The 21,370-nt window shown below is 40.0% G+C and overlaps 1 protein-coding gene across 2 annotated transcripts in view; it reads right to left on the reverse strand.

The window, feature by feature from the left end:
- The window catches only part of LOC144682909 (sestrin-3-like), a 109,958-nt gene that overhangs the window by 29,856 nt on the left and 58,732 nt on the right, over positions 1 to 21,370 (reverse strand). For both annotated transcript variants that reach the window (XM_078545788.1, XM_078545789.1), the window contains exons 3-6: positions 15,316 to 15,516; positions 13,298 to 13,480; positions 6,389 to 6,610; positions 2,281 to 2,428 (exon numbers count right to left, since the gene is read on the reverse strand). In XM_078545788.1, the coding sequence (XP_078401914.1) occupies positions 2,281 to 2,428; positions 6,389 to 6,610; positions 13,298 to 13,480; positions 15,316 to 15,516 (754 nt within the window). The remainder of the gene's footprint in view (positions 1 to 2,280; positions 2,429 to 6,388; positions 6,611 to 13,297; positions 13,481 to 15,315; positions 15,517 to 21,370) is intronic.

Genomic DNA, 21,370 nt, shown 5'->3' on the forward strand with positions numbered 1-21,370 from the left:
CTTGTATAAGACACGAGTTAGGCCTCATCTGGAGTACTCGCCTAGTTCTGGGCACCATACTTGAGGAAGGATGTGAAGGCATTAGAGAGACTACAGAGGAGATTCATAAGAATGATTCCAGGGGTAAACAACTGTAGCTATGAGGATAGATTTGAGAGGTTGGGTCTGTTTTCTTTGGAGAAAAGGCTGAGAGGAGACTTGATAGAGGCATTCAAGATCCTGAGGGGTATGGGCAGGGTAAATAACGAGAAACTGTTCCCACTTAAGAGCATCAAGAACGAGAGGGCAGAGATTCAAAATAATTGGCAAAAGGAGTAAAAATGCAAGGGCATTTTTTTTCAGAGGGTGGCTGGAGTCTGGAATGAACTTCCCGAGAGGGTGGTGGAGGCAGGTTCAATCGAGGTATTCAAAAGGGAATTGGATTGCTATCTGAAAAGGAGGAATGTGCAAGGTTGCAGGGATGGCTTGAAGGAGTGGGGCTGGGTGGAGCACTCTTTCAGAGAACCAGTGCAGACTCTATGGGCTGAATGGCCTCCTTCTGCACTGTGAAGATTCTGTGAATGCATGACTAGCTTTGAATTGTTAGTTAGCAGAATGATGTAAAGGTGCTGGAGACAGATCATGTTTTATTCTATCCTAGTTTGTAAGGCAAGAGGACAGTATATTTTATTTCCTTCCCATCTCTTCTGAAGGTACCGACAATTATTCAGGCGTTGATTCTACAAGGGCAATGTCACCGTCTGTGACCTTGCCCACGCGATTATTATCCATCTATTAGCCTAAACAGCGAGTGTCAGAATGCTATTTGATACTAATGATGACACAATTGACCCCAATCCAGTCACCAGCAGTCATCCAGACACATGTAATCCCAGCAGTTGGTTGATATTTCTTCCCCTTAACCCTAGGAACAGAGACAAAATGTAGTCCCTAGAGACCAGCTATTTTGAGATAAATCGAAGATCAGACCTAGGATTGCCTTGGTTTATTTGGCTCATTGAATAAACACAGGTCACTGGAAGGCCACAGTTTTGTATTTATCTCAAGATTCAAGAGTTCAGAGTCAGTTAGAAATTAATATAATACATGGTTTAGTTTTAAACACATTGTGCATTTGTTTTAACTGGAATAATTAAACTGTTCCTATGCTAGTCAACATGGAGAACATTACATCCACAAAGCAATCTGAAATAATGACTGAAGACGGCAATAACCAAACAGTGTAATTAAGTAAATTTGCAAATATCTTAGTTTGTAATTTGCGGATTCCCACTAAACTGACAAGTAGCTTGACTGTGTACAAACTCAAGTAAAGGATTACGTCACTGCTGGCTGCAATTGACCGAATGACATGGCTTAGAGACAGTCATCATCATTTGTTCTCACTAAAATTCATACTACCACTTAAGGCCTTTTGTTGTTTTATCTGCATTTTTTTCAGACTGGTTTCTGCTGGCAGGAGGATCAGTAACCAGAGGTTGCAGATTTAAGATGATTGGCAAAAAAATCGGAAGGAGAATAATTTTTTTTGTTTTTTGCTGTTTATCATGATCTGGAATGCACTGCCTGAAAAGGCAGTGGAAGCAGATTCAATAATAACTTAAGAGAATTAGATAACTACTTCAAAAAAAGAAACATTTGCAGGACAATGGGGAAAGAACAAGGGAGTGGGACCAAGTTGATAGCTTTCAAAGAGCTGACACAGGCGGGATGGGCTGAATGTCCTCCCCTGTGCGATATAATTCTTTAATTAAACAATCACAAGACAGAGCTGCTTCTCAAACTCAAAATGGCATGCAAAAGATGTACAATTTGCATGCATAAAAAGAAACCTTAAAAATTTCAAAACAAATTGCAAAAGTATGTGTACTGTTTTCCAAACTCATCATTATGAAATTAAGATGCTCAGGCCAACATATAACTGCCTAAAGCTGGGCATGTTATTGGCAATTAACGCAATCTACACAACTACAATATGGCAACTATAGTCCTTCACAGCAATACATAGAAAATTTTAATTCCCCATCAAGGCTATCATTTAATCATTACATTCCTATCACCTAATGACAAGCAGTTGACCCAGTAGCTGGATGCAAACTTCTTTTTAGGGGTGAAAGTCAGATTGGCTTGAGGGGGTTGCAAGGTGCAAACATGTACGATAGTTCTATGAAATTATTTGTCTTACTCTGGAAAGCCAACCTTGATCAATATGGAAAGATCATTGAGGGGCAGAATTGCTAACTTCTCTAAAAATAAGATTGCAATTAACAGTTGAATTACCTCCAGTGGCTACCAAAAGGCTGTCTTTCTTCTCCTTTTCAAAACGTGTTGCCATCTCTTCTTGTGATGCTTCTTCCTCTTCGTTCTCCTCCTGAAGTCTCTTCATTCTCTCCATAAGAGCCTCCAATTCACTGACCGAATCCAAAGTCTACAAGCCAATAAATAAATATTTTAGAGCTATTCTGGATTAGAGGACAATGGCATTCTGGCCAAGATTGAGAAACCAAATGCTTAAATTACTTCAGCTAATAAGATTTTGCTTAATTAGAAGCTGTAGAATTAAATTCTTGTGATATCTCCTGTATGGGAGAGTTATGAACTTAATGCAACATTCTGAAAATGAAAAATGCACAAATAAGAAAAGGGAATAACCTTCTGAACTATTGTCCTGAAATTAATTGATGGAAAGTACATGTTTGGTAAAAGGAGATGTCTTTCGAAATTATGCTGAAAGGAAAAACAAACTCATGACCCATGGGATCACGCAGAGATTACCAGAGGATTAGTGTAGAATTTTTATCCAGGAAAAAAAGTGTTTCTATTGAGTAAAGGGTTAATGTTTGTTAATTAGACAATATGTTAGTGATGCTGTAAGCATGACATCAGATCAGATGACCAAGGGATTCCAAAGCAGCAGGTCACAGAACAGTCTATGAAAAGAGACTAATGTTTCTTACCATGTGGTTTTGGTTGTAAATAAATAGTTTTTAAGAAAAACTTAACACAGCCCATGTCCAAGTCACTCACCATATAAGAGGAACCTCATCCAACCCAAAACCAACAGAGAGCTTAGGTCAATGATCCAAACCAGTTTCCTTTCCTTGATGTTGTGCTTTGCAAGTAACTCTTATTTGATTCCTACTAGTATATCTTCCTCTTGGGTTCTGGATGAAAATATTAAAAAGCATACAGCCCTAGTCCAAGATCCAAAGATTTTTCTACTTATAGGCTTGAAAAAAGTGACCTCCCCAGCTCTGAAAATCTATCATAAAATAGGATTCGGATGTATACTTCAAGAAGATTGCACTCTCCTTTCTACCAGTTGAGGGCTTTCATTATTTCTAAAAAGAATGTTTAATGCATCAGACCTGTGATCACCTAACTACAGATAAAGGCTCCAGTATGGAAACTGAATCATGTCCTCCAAAAAGGCCCTCAGCTACAGTGCCAGGAAGTTCCCTTTTAAAAAAAAGAGTATACATATTTAAATGGGGAGGGCAATAAGGTAGAGATTTAAGTAATAGGGAAAGATGAGTGAGAACGAGAAATCATTTTAAATGATTAATTACATGGAGTCTGGAAGACAGTTACATTTCTATTCTTAATCTGTAATTAGCTGAAGTAGCAAGCATAAAGTTTGGAAGTCACCAAAGGACAAAGGTGAGACTGGGCACAAGGGACCAATTAAAGGCCTAACTAATTATCAACCCCTAGAAAATTCATGGAGCTACAAGCATTTAGCAGTTTGATACTCACCAAGTGTTACAAATATTATACAGACGATTGGTAGAAATTCTCTATCATTTAAAGCTTGCTTTTAATTCCATAAATTTAATCTATTTAACCTCCATGCAGGTTTGCTGATCAGGAAATACATAGATTAGTAATCCTTGGCTTCCTCACTGATATACAAGGTCAATATACACTCAACTCTCTCCTGCTGGAGGGTATTATTCATTATTTCATGAAGCAAGAGTCCATCACTTCACTGGAACAATGCCTCCAGGTTACATCAACAGTTCAACTTTCTTTTGGCAATACAGTAATTAGAAGCTGGATTTTCAATGAGTTGGACTGACTTGAGCGCCCTTTAAAATGGCAGGTGCGTGCAGATTCAGGGATTCCTGACTTCATTCCCCATGGTTTTTGATTTCCGGGTGTGCCTGTCAAGGGTGTGGGAGGGCCGAGCCGGGAATTTGCTGACTCCTGCTATCCGCTTCAAGGATGAAAATCCAGCCCTATATACTTTAAAAATTAGCAGAGACAAGAGTTTTATCCCTGTAGACAGCCCACTATTTTTTAAAAAACTTTCTAGAAGCACTGTATTGAGGCAGATTTTTAAAAAATCACTTGGATCTAACACAGAAGGTTTGTTTTTATTGGAGACTATGTAAAGACGACCTAGATCCTCTCTATTTAGTACAATATGTTAAAACTCAGCTAAATTACTTCTGAAAATTTTACTTCTTTAGATGAATTATTGAATGTGTCACTGGCTTCTTAAAGTTTGCCCCTCCTGAAACCAAATGGAGATTTGATGAGCATCTTATGAAGATAATTCTTTTTTATTGGAAGATAGTCCCTGCAAATGGTGGAAAATAATTCAGAACCCAAATTTACAGCAAGGAAAATAAACCCTGATCAGTCAGCAAATTTGGATTGCGTACGCTTAGCTGAGTGTTCAGGAATCAATTAGAGTATTAAAATACCCGAGCCCCAGGGGAAACATGACTAATCTCATCCTATGGCGGGATGTGCTTTCCGAGATTAATTTAAAGAAAGATAAAAATGTTTGGGCACAAATTTCAGCATCCAAATGCTTAGGTGACTCATTCTGATGCATGGGCGTTTTTTCTGGATTTCTAAAACTGTTTTTATTGAATTTAAATTCTTCAGCGCCCTGAGGCAGCTCTCTGCCTTCAGGGAGCTTTCATTCCACACTTCCCCGTGCCGACTTCAGTGCTCGCCCTCCTCCCGCACCTACCCCGGCAGCGCTGAACCTTTTGGTGTGCATTTCACACTGGCTGGCCGATAATTGGCCAGCCAGCGTGAAATCACGGTCAGGGGCTGATCGTGGGTGGCAGTCTGTTCCCGGGCCCGCTGATCGTGGCTGTCCGCCAAACCGATCCTGCCCAATGTTTATTTACACAAGAGTAAGAGATTTCAAGTGCTTGCAGCTTCAGCTATTGATACTTTAAAGGGTCTGAATGATTGTCACTTATTGGGCTGTAGTAAAAACAAGTTTTTTTTTAAAGTGTAAAGTTATCGATGAATGATTCTGCTTCTTTAAAGTTATTTTGTATATCCTGTCACTATAAGGTTACAATGCAGTCTATAGTGGGTGGAGGGGAATGGAAATGCCATAGCTTGGCATGGAGGGGGACATGAGGGGCCATAGGGATTGTTTGTGGAGGCATATGTTGGCATGGGGGCATGAGGAAGACCTTTTGAACAGACCATTCAAAAGGTACCCTCATGTAGGTGATGGTTCATGACACCTGAGGTGTCGTGAACCACGACTCTTTGAAAACCTGGCCTGACTCCATGAAAATTGCAGAGCACAAGGACATGCCATTCCCTGCAATGCAGCCAGCCAGGTCAGGAGTGCAGGGTATGGACTCATGACCCACACCAGCTCACAACCTTAAACAGCACTGTTAAAAAATCATAAAACCCAGGAATGGGGTCAGGAATTCCAGAATCAGGACCCAACTGTCATTTTTAAAAGGGCTCGCAAGTCATCCTGATTTGACGAAAATCCAGCCCTTTAACTCTGGATTGAATGTGGCCTTGTACAAATTCTCTGTCCTATTGGTCTAGATCATGAAAAAAAAAATTGAACTCTTTTTCCAATCTTGTTATCTGGAATCTTGTGGATTAATTTTTCATCCCATCCTCATCATTTTACATTTATTCTTTCTAGCTGCAGGGATATGCAGAGGCTCAAATCAGTAACAAAACAGAAGTATAATGAGGTCTATGATAATATCTTAAGTGAGCATGAAACTTAGCTGGTGAGAATGAGACACAGAAGCAGGAATGAAGCCGAGAAAATGCATCCACTGGGTCCCCCTAGTTTCTGGGCCAAAGAACTGAACACTCAAATTTACTGTACAGCTGCTTCTGAAAATTGGATTGCCCCAGTGGTAGAATTAAAATGCATCCAATTCAGGAATTGTATATTCTGGAAACACCAAAGCTGCTGTTTTAACTTCAAGGTCAAATTATCATTTTTTCATTCAGTAAAATAATCTTCTCTTTTTAAAGAGGGATTTTGATTACTCCAAGGATAAAACAATTAAAAACAAATTAACTTAATTTCATGGTCTATTTAAACATTATATACGCGAATAAAAGAGAATTAAAATCTTTGTTTGTCTACACTAACCCCAGGACTGCTGCACATAAATATGACCTCTTCCACGTTGCTCGCATTGCTGGCATTGCACAGACAGAAGTTGCTGATGGCTGGTGTTCTATCTTGGTCAATCTCTGGATTAATGCCACTTCCAAAGACAAAGCTTGCCAATGCATGATAATGTGCCAACAGGACCATGGCATGTACCAACTCAGCAAGGGACCAACTGTTCTCCCCAGTTTTAAGCAATCTCTAAAAATGAAAACACAAAAGAGTAACATGAGCAATGTTTCTTTGGTCACTCAAACCCTACACAATTGAACTATTTCTGCAATGCACCCACTTTTTTTTCATAATATTAGTCAAATTAACACTTATGGGCCTCAATGCTAAAGAGGTCACTGAAGTATACAGCTTTTATGGTATGAGCACCAAGATGAAACACTTAATTTATTGAAAATATTTTGATCCACAAATTCATAAATCAGACTTTGGACAATATACAGACAGAAGCAGTCAAATAGCACATCCAATACAAAATTGTTTCAGACACAAAATATTATACATCTTAAAAATGTTAGATGGCTCAGGAAGAGAGAATGGTCTGTAATTGAATGGTAATTTGAATGATCCAGGTTCAAAATTTACACCAGGAATTTTATTTCTAGAGGAATAGAATTGAAAAAAATCAAGTTATGCTAAACCTGCATCAAACCTTGGTTAGACCACACTACCAGAGTACATGCCATATTATAAAAAGGATATAAGGCACTGGAGTGGGTGCAGAGAAGATTTACAAGGAAATGAACAGGTATAACTATCAAGAAAGGATTGGCAGGCTGGGTTTCTCTTCTCTTGAAGAAACAGGCTGAGGGGTAACCTAATAGAGGTATTTAAAATGATGAAAGGTTTTGACAGAGTCCTTGCAGGGAGAATGTTTCCACTTGATGGGTAGCGTGGAATTAGTGGCCATCAATAGAAAATAGTCACCAAGAAATCCAACAGGGAATTCTGAAGAAATGTCTTCATCCAAACAGTGGAAAGAATGCGGGACTTGCCAGGGAGTGGTTGAAGCAAACAATGCACATGCATTTAAGGGGAAAATAGACAAGCATGAGGGGGAAGGGAATAGATAATTATGATGGTAGATTTTGATGAGAAAAGATGGAGGAGGTTCAAGTGGAGAATGAACTGGTTACACTGGATGGCTAGTTTCTGTGCTGTATATGATTACATAATTATATGTAAATTCAGTCTGATCTATCCTTGGCCCCCTCCTATTTCTCATCTACATGTTGCCCCTTAACAACGTTATCCAAAAACACTTTAGATTCCACACACGCTGACAACACCAAACTCTGCCTTATTACCGCCTCTCTCGACCCCTCTACTGCTGATTTTTAACACTGCTTGTCCAACATCCAGTATCAAATAAGTAATAATTTCCTCCAATTAAAGTCTTCGTCTTCTGTCCCGGTCATGTCCTCTCTCCCTAGCAACCGTGAGGCTGAACCGGATTGATCACAACTTTGGCATCCTATTTGACACAGAAGTAGTAGTGAGCTTATGACTACATATCCATTCCTTAACCAAGATTGCCTACTTCCATCTCTGCAACAGTGTCCATCTTCATCTCAGTTTATCTGCTGCTGAAAACCTCAGCCATCTTTGCTCATTTCTAGACTGGCTCTTCAGTCAGCCTCCCATCTTCCACCCTCCATAAGCCTAAGATCATCCAAAACTCTACTGCCCATATCTCAACTTGCATCAAATTCATTCACTTATTTGGGAACTTGCTGGCTTCCATTGACTTCTGGTCTGAAAACACCTCAACTTTATAATTCTCATCTTTGATTTCAAACCCCTCTATGGTCTTGCCCCATCCTCATCACAACTTCCTTCTGCTTTGCAACCCTCCTAGATCTCTGCGTTTCTCCCAATTTTAATCACTCTCCACGATTGATGGTTGTGCCTTCAGTTGCCTAAGCCCCAAACTTAAACTTTCTCTCCAAGCCTCTCCACTTCTCTCTCAAGAAGCTCTTTAAAATGCACCATATTGACTAAGTTTTGGTCATCTGCCCTAATATATCAGTTTACATGGCTCTATACACTCTTATGAAGCACCTTGGAATGTTTTACTATGTTAATGACACTATATAAATACAAATTATTGTTGTTTTGCTGGATTAGATGATTTCAGATGGGTTGATAATTCCCTACTGTTGCCCTGAACAATCTCCTGCTAAATGGAGAGTCAGGGTAGTGGAGGCATGGTGGGAAGTTAGTTAGGTTTCCCCAAGCCTGGTCACTATCCAAATATACTAAGCTACCAATTATTAGAAATACACAGAGATTTTTTAGAAAACTAATGTTGACAAGATGTCTCTCCATAGAAGTCGAGAGAAGAATCAAAATTGGTTTTAAGAATCTATGCTGCAAATCATATACCAGTTGATTGCCCATGAAGTCCATGTAATCTTATGTGGGATTAGGAGGTCAGGAGATAATTGGACCAAGGAATACAGACATAATTTAGTCCCCATTTTAAGGTCATATATACTGTTCTTATTTTTATATATGTTGATTTTATATTAAACAACAAGACTTGTGGCAATTTGGAAAGCAAAGAAACATAGTTGATTGGAGAAGGGTTTCTTCAGTAGATGCCGAGGAGCTCAGCAATGCAACATTTAGTTCCTACAGCACCATCACAGGAAGGAGGGTGTAATTACAGGATAACAGGCTCTGTTACAAATGTGAACATGAGGATTTATAATGGAAGCGTACACAGATACAATTTTTTTTTAAAGTTGAAACGTTGCACACAGAGAATGAAGACATATGTAGTAGTCAGGTAAAGTAGGGTTAGAGGGCAGTGTGAACATCAGGACTGATGGGAGGAGGAGTAATTTTAGTTTTCCACAACCTCTTCAGACGAGTGAGAGGAAGCCAGGAGTTTGTGGTTAAGGGTGGAATTCATTGCTCGTGGGGTGGGGATGGTCATAAGTTGAATGGACAAAAGTAATGCTTGGTAGAAGGGGTGGCAAAGACCTAAATGCAGATTAGTGGTGGCGGTGGTGGGGGGTGGGGGGGGGGGGGGGGGTGGGGGGAAAGAGAGTGGGGATGGGGTACGGGCCAGGGAAGTGTAGGCAAAATGCAGTCAGTGGGGGACAATCACAAAGACTTATTTACTGCACAAAGTGCAGAAGCTGTTTAGTTGAAGGGATGCAAATGAAAAAGGAAGAGGAATAGAATTGGTGGCTGAGTTACCCAAAGAACTGCCAAGCAGGTACACTAGCAAGCATGTTGGCACGTGCATATTTGTGCCACTAGCAGCTGAAGGCAAGTTCTGGGATTAGTGGCTGAACCGAGGTGGGAAAAGGAGGTGTGAAACACCATGGGCAGAATTTTGTGCCTGCCGGGCGGGCCCGACCCATTCTCCAGTGAGCGGGGAGCTGATCCCCACCGGAGAAGCGGGCTCCGCTGCCATTTTACGTGGCCAGGCCAATTAAGGCCCGCCCAGCGTGACATCCGGTGGGAAGCGCTATGCGCTTCCTGTGCGGACGGGGAAGGATTCCCCAAAAGTGAGAGTACGCTCTTTCATGCATGCGCACGAAAGAGCACGCATCTCCCTGAGGCTAAGTGCTGCCTCAGGGAGATCGCTGACAGTTTTAAAAACAATGTCACATGAGATGAGACATGTTCATAAATTACACTAAAACTTTATTAAACTTTTTAAATCTCTACATGAAATCTTATCCCACCGCTGGATGAGGTTTTCATGTTTTTCCTAATTCCCGCCGGGGCTCCTGGCCTGCCCGCCAACCTTAAGGGTGGATGGGCAGGTCCTTTAATTGTTTCAATGATCCTGTCAATGGCCTCAATTGGCCATTGACAGGTCGGCGGGCGGACAGCTGATTTTGCTGCAGGCCCGCCTTCCTGAAAATTGAAAGGGGACGGGATGACATTGGGGGGTTCCCCCCCCGATGTCATCCCGCATCATTTTATGTGTCAGCGAGTGGGCCCTACCCCCTGCTCACCAACGGCAAAATTCAGCCCCATGAAAAAAACTGAAAACTAGCTTGCAGGGCCCTCGGCAGTCAGGGTCTACCTGTTAAGTAGGTAGCAGCTGCTGTACCCTAATACTGTACAATAACTAACCAGGATAACAGGAATCACATTATAATAGGTTCCCATAGATGGAATTGTATGAATCAATCCAACTTAAAACAAAATGGATTCGACTCAGCATTTTCAATAGATATAATACTGTACTTGATAAGTGTAATATTTATTGAAAAGGAAACAAAAATATGGATCTGTAGAACATTTTATTAGAATTAAGATTACTATATACCATACCTAACCAGTCTGCAAATATTTTTATACAAATTCTGAACCCAAACAGAAACAACACTTAAAATGCCATATACAAAAGAAATTAAACTTCCTGAATATCCCATTATGGACTGAAGAGTGTGACACTGTGGGTTAGATAACAAGTGATTTTGTTATTTGACCTGTTTTGAATTCTACTTTGAATACATCGGTATCAAGGGCAAGTTGGCTAAAAATAAAGGTTGGAAAACTAAATTAAAAGATATGATGGTAGATATGCAGTTGGAATACAACATGGCAAAATGTGAAGTTAGCCAGTTTGGTAGGAAAGTAGGCAAGTATAATATCTTTAAGTGTTGACAACTGGAGATGTTGGTATTTAGAGGGACCTGGGAGTTCTTGTACACAAATCACAAGGTTAACATGCACACAAATTAGAAGTAAGGGTAGGTCACTTGGCCCCTCAAGCCTGCTCCACCATTCAATAATATAGCAGCTGATCCAATTGTAGCCTCATCTCCACATTCCCTACATTTCACCCCCTTGCTTATCAAGAATCTATCCTTGCCTTAAAAAATTTCAAAGACTCTGCTTTCACCACCATTTGAGGAAGAGAGTTCCAAAAACTCACGACCCTCAAAACAATTCTCCTCCTCTGTCTTAAATGGGTGATCACTTTTTTTTTTTAAAAAAGTGATTCAAAAGGTTTAAATCTTTGAAATTTTCTACCCCAGACAGCTGTGGATGCTCATGGAGTAAATTCAAAACAGAAGAAGTTGATAGATTGAGTACCAATGGACAAAATAATGCCTTGCTACCCCTTCTACCAAGTGTTACTTTTGTCCATTAGTACTTTTGGCTATTCCTCAAAGGGAAACTTGGCCAAGTTATCACAATGATTTGCAATTTGCATTTTATTGCATAAAAGGTATATACGCTGAAGTCAGAAATAAAAGATTCCACTATCACTTCTGGAGATTTTAAATTAAAACATTTATTAACAAAAGAAAAACTTAAATGCACAGGATTATATCTACACAGTTAAATTTAGTCTTATAACATTTCTCAAAAGATTTCTACTTAACCAGACTCAAAAATAAACACCCTTTTTAGGCAACAATCTCAACAGATTCTTAACCTATAAAACATCCAGTAATATTACTGCAAGGCACCCACTGTTGCTATAAAGGAAGGCATTTCACAGGGCTTCCCCCTCCCTCGACAATGGAAATCCAAGGCTAAAAAACAAAACCTTGCTTTCTGGAACAAGCAAGCACTTCTTGGGAATGACGAGAGGCTGTCTTTCCACAGGTCTGTCTTTGCACAGGCCACCTTTCAAGATCTCACATGGTCGCTCACCCTTATACAGGTTTCAATCTTCCCTTAAATATATTTTCTCTCCTTATATCTCTAAACCCATTGTTCTAAACTCTCTTTGGAACTTACCTTTCCCAGAATATAAAAATCTTCCATGCTGTCATTATGGCCAGTACTAAAGAAAAATAAACTTAACTTTGCCTTATTTATTTGCAATTTTTGCCAGTTGTAAAACTTCCAATTATGCCTCTTTGAAATTTAACAGCTAACAATTCACTCCTTACTTATCTCCTAATGCAAATTCCCATTCATTCTGTATCTACTGGAATCTCATTTTAGCTCACCCATCTCCATTTCAAAATGCCTGTTTTTACACCTAATCCCTTTGATGATTTAAACCTTGCAGTCTGAATGTCATTAAATTACACTCAGACACACTCCTATTTCTCATACTCTTGGATACCCACTTTGTGTGAGGACCCAAACCATCTTAATCTAGTTATATATGTGTGAGATTGAATTTGGTTGCAAGGGCCTCTGATGGGCAGAGTGAAAACATTTATACTGGCACGCACATTCACGTGGCTTCCTCTAAAGTTGGGTTAGTATTGCTAAGGAAGCTATGGCTTAGTGCAATATTTGGTGCGAGAAAGATTAATGTTGGCACAGGATGGGAAAGAATGAACAATTGTTGCCTTCTTCAGTAGATAAATCTGTTTTATTGAGCACAAAAGATTTCCCTTTTACCTGAATTTAAAAGCCATGCGGTTGAAATTTGTCATTTGACATTTCAACATAGTGATTGAAAAAATCTATGTAACAGGAGTAAGTAGGGCATTGTTTGTTGTGAAACATCATGTTTAGACCGGTTATTCATTTATCTTCAGCTAAATGAAAATGACATGCTCATGATCGTTTTTTGAAAAAGGGGAAGAGAAGTGTAGGTCGCACCATGATGGAGCAGCAAAGAAAAAAAATGTTGAAACCTCAGGATTCACCCAAAATGGAAAATGGAAGAGATAAAAGAAAGCCCATGAAAAATACAGAAATTGTTAGCAATTCACTATAAGGCAACAAGCATACAAAAACAGATAGGTATCATAAAAAAGTTAGCAGTTAAGATGTTATCTTGCATAACCAACATTTTCCATACCAATTTCTGAAAAACCAAATCAGCTTTTCATTCAGCGCAGACATATAGTTAGAGGACAAACAATGTCAAGACTATAAAGTCTGTTAAGGGCCTATAATCAATCAAAAGCACGTCATCTGTTCAAGGTTTACCTTGATGTGTTCCTTTGTGATCAGCCAGGGTCTGTGTGCAAGGATTTTGTTGACTTCATTGATGTTTTTCAGTTTCTGTGGGACATACTCTAAACCATTTAGCCACTCTCCATCTCCACCCACCTGCAAGAACTCATTTACATGAGTGTTTACCAGATGGGAGCACTGGTGCCTGGCAGTAGCCTAGTTAGGAAAGGTCACAAAAAGCATAAAAGTACAAGGTCATAAAAAGCATAATGGTACAGAGTCATAAGTACTTTCATTCTGACAATGAGAAAGATGCGATTATTGTAGATTTTGAACATGTAGTGTTTCTTTAAAGCAGTGAGAGATATTCTGTAACCGTAAACCTTAGATCATCACTACTATTAGATTACAGGTAGAAAGTCTCAATTTCTACTGCTTTTTGAGAATCCCCTTTGTGCAATGGCACCAATTAATACAGAAAAACAACAGATTTTTGAGATCAAACGATGTAAAAAATCTGATATACCCTCACGTGCTTTGTCCTCAGAATAGGCAGAAAGTTCAAATTAATGTCAAAAGTCTTGGGAACCTTTTGTTCAATGTTACAAAAGGAAAGAGCTGCTCTTGTTTTAAATCAGCTTTATTATTGTCCAATGGCACTATAACTCTGCAGCAGCCTGACTCCATAAAAACAACTCTGTGGCTGACAACAGGATTTAAAAGGGAAGCAGACCAGAAATAGCAAAGTCTTCATGATGCCTCAAAAAATTTTTTAAAGTGCATTTTTTTGCCGACAAGGATCAAAAAGAATTCTTTGCATAGAGAAAGGCTGTACTAGACTTTCATTCAAGTTTTACAGCTGTCATTTGGATTAAAACTAATCAGACGTGGATTGTATTCTAGGATTTTGTAAGTGAATGGCTATCAAAAGCCTTATCCTCAGTGATTAAACAAACCCTGCACTTATGTTATCCCTTTTAAAATGTTACATATAAATCGCAACTCTGAACACAGCAATTACTGCATTCACTCAGCAATTGCTTAGCCAGTGGATTTTAGATAACAGTTGGCAAAATCTGATGTAGTGGCCCTTTCCCTTATTAACCCCCACCTCAGTGAACTAATGATGGTAAAAAGGAGGAATGTAATGAAGATACAATTATTAGTGGTTACTTATTCAGTAACATACCAAGCACCAGCAGAAAACATGAATATGATGTATTAATCCCATGTACAAAGATCACTTTTAAGCATGAGACATTAAAAAAAGAAAAACACGTTAAAGTGAGTATAATCTTCAGAGGTTCGTGTTTCCTTATAAGTGGTGACTGTACTGCATACATGGCCACTTTCAAAAATGGATTGCAAATGATATAAATCTCATTTAAAAACTCCAATGTAAAAGAAAAAGTTTGTATTTAGGCAGCATCTGTTACTAAGTCATGACACCCCAAAGTGCTTTACAGCTAATTAAGTACTTTTGTAGTCACTGGTGTAATATAGGGAAAACAAACCTGCTCAGCAAGGTCCCACAAACAGGCAATTAGATAACGACTGCATAATTTGTTTTAGTCATGGTGCTTGAGGGACCAACACTGGGGAGTCATAACACTGGGAGAACATCTTTCCTAATACTGTAATGGGATCTTTTACATACATATCTGAGGGGACAGGCAGTGCCATTGTTAGACATCTCATCCAAAAGACGCCACCTCAGACGCTCAGTACTGGACTGATGTATCAGCCTAGATTATGCGCTCAAATTGATGGAGCGGGATGTGAATTCACAACCTTCTGACACAGACGCGGTTAGAGTGCTACCACTGAGCTAATGTTGACATTGTAAAACGTTCCCAAGTGTCAAACAAGTTAAAGATCTGAAAATGTGTTGACTCTGTTATATGGTAATGTACAAACAGGAAATTAAGTGGTGTGTAAAATCGTCAATAAAGTAACTGCATTTTACAATTTGTTTCGTGCAATTATTTAAAACCCTGCAATAACTTTGACGCATGATTAAATACTTAGCAGTTGTATTCAGTTTGCTTTACCATTATTGCCAAGTAATGCCTGTATTCAAAGGGGAGCGGTCCGTCCATGCGCAGTATGTAATACTGGGTCCGGAGAAAGGATTCCAAATATTGAGGGTGTAAACCCATGATTCGTGTAGTGTTGTCAAGGCATCCTGTGGTGGAGTATTCTTCCAGAAATAGCAAGTTGGTATGGCCATCTACAGGATTATCTTGGGCAATCTATAAAAGGAAGACAACAATAGCAAAATCATAGAATGATTACAGCACAGGAGGACAACATTCAGCCCAGTAGGTCCATGCCAGCTCTCTGCAAGAGCAATTTTGTTAGTCCCACTCCTCCACCTCTGCAAATTTTCTGTGGGTGCTTATCCAATTCAGTTTTGAAAGACACTATTGAATCTTCTGCAATCAACCATTCCTGATCCTAGCCACTTGCTGATTTAAGGATATTCCTCATGTCGCCATTGATTCTTTTGCCAATCAACTTAAATCAGTAGTCTCTAGTTCTCCTCTTTTCCACCAATGAGAATGATTTCTCTGTCTACTCTGTGTAGACCCCTTATGATTTTGAATACCTCTATCAAATCTCCTCTCGGTCGTCTCTTTTCCCAGAATGCCAGCTTCTCCAATCTATCCACATAACTGAAATCCCTCATCCCTGGAACCATTCTTGCAAATCTCTTCTAAACTCTCTCTAAAGCCTTCACATCCCCCCTAAAGTGCAGTGCCTAGAATTGGATTCAATACTCCAGTAGAGGCCGAACCAGTGCTTTACATAAGGTTCACCATAAATTTTCTTGCTTTTGTACTCTAAGCCTCTATTTATTAAGACCAGGATTCCATATGTCCTTAACCAATTTCTCAACTTGCCTTGCAACCTTCAATGATTTGTGCACATATACCCCCTGATCTTTATGTTCCTACAACACTTTTAGAACTATATCCTTTAGTTTACATTACCTTTCCTGGTTTTACAAATATGTATCATTTCACACTTTCACATGTCCCATTCCACCAGTCTATGAAGTCTACCTCTAATCTCCTTTTATTCCATGGACTTCAAATTTGCTGGCAAGTCTATTATATGGCACATCATCAAAAGCCCTATGGAAGTCCATGTACATGTTCTTGTGGAAGTGCACGTCACTTGCCGACGTGACTATTCCCTCAGCATCCTTGGATGCATCCCATGAAGTCCTCGTGACTTATCAACTTTAATTGCAACCAGTCTTTTGATATCTCCTCTATCAATTTTTAGCCTCTCCAGTATCTCAACTATGTTCTCTTTCACTATGATCCCAGCAGCCATCATCTTCCTTGGTAAAGACAGATGCAAGTACTCAGAGAGCCATGCTCTCTGCCTCCAACTGTAGATCCCCTTTTCTGTTCCTGATTGGCCCTCCCCTCTTACTTGCCTTTTTCTATGCCTACAGAAGACTTTTGGATTCCCTCAAATGCTAGCTGCCAGTCTCTTTTCATACTCTCTTTGCCTGCCATTTTATTTTTACCTGCCATTTCCTTTTCACTTCCTCTCTGAACTTTTTATTTTCAGCCTGGTTCTCACTTGTGTTATCCACCCAACTCCTATCATAAATATCCTTTTTCTGCTTCATTATACAGTGTTTTGTCATCCTGGGAGCTGTGGCTTTGTTTGTTCTACCTTTTCCCTTCATGGACGTACCTTGACCCTACCTAAACTATGTTCTCTTTAAAGGCAGCCCATTGTTCGATTTCAGTTTTGCCTATCAATCTGTCATTCCAATTACCTGAGACAGATCCATTCTCAACCCACTAAAATTGGCTCTCCTCCAATTAAGTATTTTTACTCTAGGTTGCTCCTTGTCCTTTTCCTTGGCTAATCCAAACCTTGTGACACTATGATGACTATTGCCTAAATGTTCCCTTACTACACTTGATCTACTTCACCCAGCTCATTTGCAAGGGCCAGATCTTTCCACTTTGGGCTGGGAACACACAGGTCAAGGATATTCTCCCAAATATACTTTAAAAATTCTTCAGCCACCACCACCCCTCCCACCACCATTATTTCACTCTTCTAACACAGACTGGGGTGATAGTGTTTTGCCCCCATTATCACTACCCTTTAGTTCTTGCACCTCTAATTTCCCTGCCAATTTGCTCCTTTATCTTTCCCACTATTTGGTGGTCTGTAAAACAACCTAGTAGTGTAATGGCACTACTTTTGTTTCTTAACTCCAACCCAACAGATTTTGTCTTTGCCTCATCTCTCCCCAGCACTGTAACATTCTCCTTAATCAACATTGCCACCCCTTTTCATTCCTTTTCTTCAGTGATTTTCCTGAACACCTTGTGTCCAGGAATATTTAAGGTCCTAGACCTCCCCTTATGAGATGGGTCTCATTCCCACCACATCGTATTTCCATGTGCCTTATGGCACCTGGAAATCATCAACCTTATTTACCATGCTTTGTGCATTTAGTTACATACATAGTTAACCTGAATTACTGCATTCCTCCTTAGTAAGGTATTAGGTGGGTTGAGACTATTTCTCGCTCCAGTGCTGTCTCTCCCAGTGATTTGCATGCTTTGTTTCTCCTTTCTAATCTGCCCACCAAATTTTTTTAAATCATCCCAACAGCACCTAAAAATAAGGGACCACTGGTCCCAGTCCTGTTGAGGTCTAGCCTGTCTGTTCAAAATAGTTCCCACTGCCCTCGGAACCTGTCCCAATGCCCTAAGAATCTAAAGCCCTCCCTCCCACAGCATCTCTACAGTCACACATTCATCTGCACTTGCCTCCTATTTCTGTAGTCCCTAGCACATTGGCACAGAGGAATCCACAAACCGATACCCTGGGGGTCCTGCTTCGTAGTCTCATTCTTAACAGCTTAAAATCTGCCTGCAAGACCACATTCTTCTTTCTACCTACACTGTTGGCACCAATTTAGACCACTGCTGCTGGCTGTTCACTCTCAATGTTCTGCAGCTGCTCAGTGTAATCCTAAGCCCTGGCACCAGGGAGACAACATACCACCATAGAATCATAAGCAAATGAATAAATTCTTTGATAAATGAACAAAATGAAAAATTTTGTACTCTAAAATCACTGGCTATGGAAAGTGTGTTAAAAGTGTGTGTTTGATCAAAAACAGCACCAGCTTTGCAGGAGGGGTGGGGAAAGTCAACAAAATTAAAGAGATGATATTTGGGACAGAAAGCATTCAAAGTAGGCTGAGAGCAAAATTCTGCTTTATTCAATAATTGTACTAAATCATTAGAAACAGATTTCTCTTTTGTCAAGGAGAAAGTAACTGAAATATTTGTCACCTCACCAAACCTATTTGAGAAATATGCTATATCAACAGCAAACATAACTGAAGCATTCCATCAAATTTATCTTTCGAGCAAGATCAAATAGCAGTTTGTTCACATTTCCTCACCCAGCTTCACAGTCATTGACCAGAGAAGATTTTCTAGGTTAATTACTATGGCATCCAACAAAATTCTCCCCAATTGTTTTTTTTCATATCACTACTTTTCAGCTGTGCTGTATAACCAAAGCTTGAACATCCAGGCCTGAAATTCCGCTCATGTCGGGAGCCCAGAGTCAGGTGAATTCTCGGGTCCGGGAACACAACTCTTGAAAGAGTGCTGCAGAAGTTCCAATTTTCCTTCCTGGAAGTTGGGGGGGCAGGGAACAGGGTTGTGTTTTACAGGAGTCGTGTCCCAGAAACTGTTCTTACACAGCTACAGGGGCTGCTGGGTGTAGAGGTGGGCTGGGTGAAAGGCTGCCCCCCCCCAGTGATCCGGTGCACTTTGATCAGCTGTGAAAAAAGAATTAAACAGGCAAAAAAAAACAACAGCCCTCCAGCATTCACCCTTCACACCCCCTCACTCACTCCCCATGTCCATCCCCATGACCCTTCATGCCAACCTATGCCCCTCCATCTGCACCCCATTATAATACCTACACCAACTTAGTGATGACCCATGCCCCCCACCCAGCCCCCTTTGCCCTTACATCCTCTATGCTGACTCATCCAGTCTCTACTATGGACAGATCTTAAAAACTAAAGTGTCTACTGTTGAATTTACTATTTAAAAAAAAACCAAACACTAATAAAAACCCATTCACTACATTTAAACTTCTTTTAATCCCAAGAACAAACTTTTATATTCATTGTCCCACTTAAATAACTTTATAAGCACTTGGAGCTAACAAACTGTGAACTGATAAGACACCCTAAGGTGATAATGACAGGATGTGAAATCAGTCATTCAGGGCTAATCCTGTCATGGTGGCTTTTAGGATTATGTCAACAGAGAGAGATAGCAAGTACTGACTTTTTTCCAAACACTGCAGACAGTTTTCCCCCCCAAATATTTAAAGGGTAGGAGATTTAAATTCCTTGACAGTTCCAATGAGTTTATCCACTCTTGCACACATTCACGTCTAATTTTAACAATCCTAAAGGGCACCCGACTGCTCCCAAAGGTGTTCCAGGTTCATATCCAAAAGGATACCCTACCTCTATAAAAGAATTCCAGTAAGTTTAGACCTTCTCCTGCCAGGTCTAATGTCGACAAGTTGTATTTCCCGCTCTCTTCTTTCAAAAAAATCAGACTGAAGGCAGCTGGATTTTAATATGTGTAGCCGCCTCCATAAACCACAGTAGTCAAAAGTTTGACCTGCCCCATTTTCATCCCCTGCCCCCAGCAAAAATGGTGGGGCTTGGCTTCAGAATTTGAGCCTCCGGCACAATTTTTGCAAAGATGGAGAGTCTTTCCGTCTGCACAAAAATACAGGCTTTAGTTTGCTTTAACAATTTGCTTCCAAAAAAATGCAAATTTCAACATCCTAGCTAAAATATTAGCAACAGTACCTGAACTCAGCTGGTTCACACAAAACATTATTTTGCAGAAAAATCAAAAGTTATTGAATGTTGAGGTGCTAAAAAGGACAGAGGTAGGAGACGCAATGGATACACAATTAAGCTTTCTGCAATATGCAACATAAGTAATTTAATTTTTTTTGTTTTACCATTTAAAAAATATGTACAGAGCTATTATTTCACAAAAAAATATAGCTTTTAAGGACTTCTAAGTTCAGGAGTGCAACGTAATGGCAATTAACATGATTACTCACTCCTATCCTGGCTGATTCCCTGGAGTAACAACTTAAGCATCTTTAATGTATTGAAACACCCCAAAGTACTTCACAGGAGCATTATAAAACAGTATAACACCAAGCCACATAAGGAGATATTAGGTTGGATGGCCAAAAGTGTGGTCAAGTGGTAGATTTTAAGAAGGGCCTTAACTAATGGCAATAAAGTAGAGAGGGGAGAGGTATAGGAAGGGAATTCCAGAGTTTGGGGCCTTGGCAAGTGAAGGCACAGCCACCAATGGTGGAGTAATTATCATTGGGAATGCACAAGAGGTTGGAATTAGAGAAGAGCAGGTATCTCAGGGGGTTGTGGAGTTGGAGCTGATTACAGAGAAAGGGAAGGACAAGGGCATGGAGCGGTTTGAAAACAAGCATGAACATTTTTTTAAAAATCAATATGTTACTTGACTGGGAGCCAACATAGATCAGCAAGCAAAAGGGCGATAGGGAAACCAGGCTTGCAGTGTGTTAAGACATCGGCAGTAGAGTTTTGCCTGACTCAGTAGCCCCCCTCCTTCACTGCTGAAATCCAAGGATTGCACAATTGAATACACATGGCACATAATAGTCTTAACCTCTTCTCCCCAAACCATCCATCACTCTAGAATCTTCTTGAAAAGTGGCAATCACTCATTGTATTTTTTTCTCCACTACCAATTGCCTTTTTAATCCCTTTTCACTGTCTCCTCCAGCCTCAAGTGCAAGGCAATCATCAACTTTTATCACCAAGGTTGTGATCCCCATTCAGCTGCTACTGCTGCTTTCTACATGCCTCCCTCCATTCCTGATTTTCCCCTTGCTCATCAAGCCAAACACCTCCCCATGCTCCCACCTTATCCAGCTCTCCTATATTCCATCATACCCTCTCCAAGTTCATCCTCTTTCTCCCTTGATCCCATTCCCACTAAACTGATCACCAAACTT

The sequence above is a fragment of the Cetorhinus maximus genome, chromosome 7 (genome assembly GCF_964194155.1).
Source record: "Cetorhinus maximus chromosome 7, sCetMax3.hap1.1, whole genome shotgun sequence".
Lineage (NCBI taxonomy): Eukaryota > Metazoa > Chordata > Chondrichthyes > Lamniformes > Cetorhinidae > Cetorhinus > Cetorhinus maximus.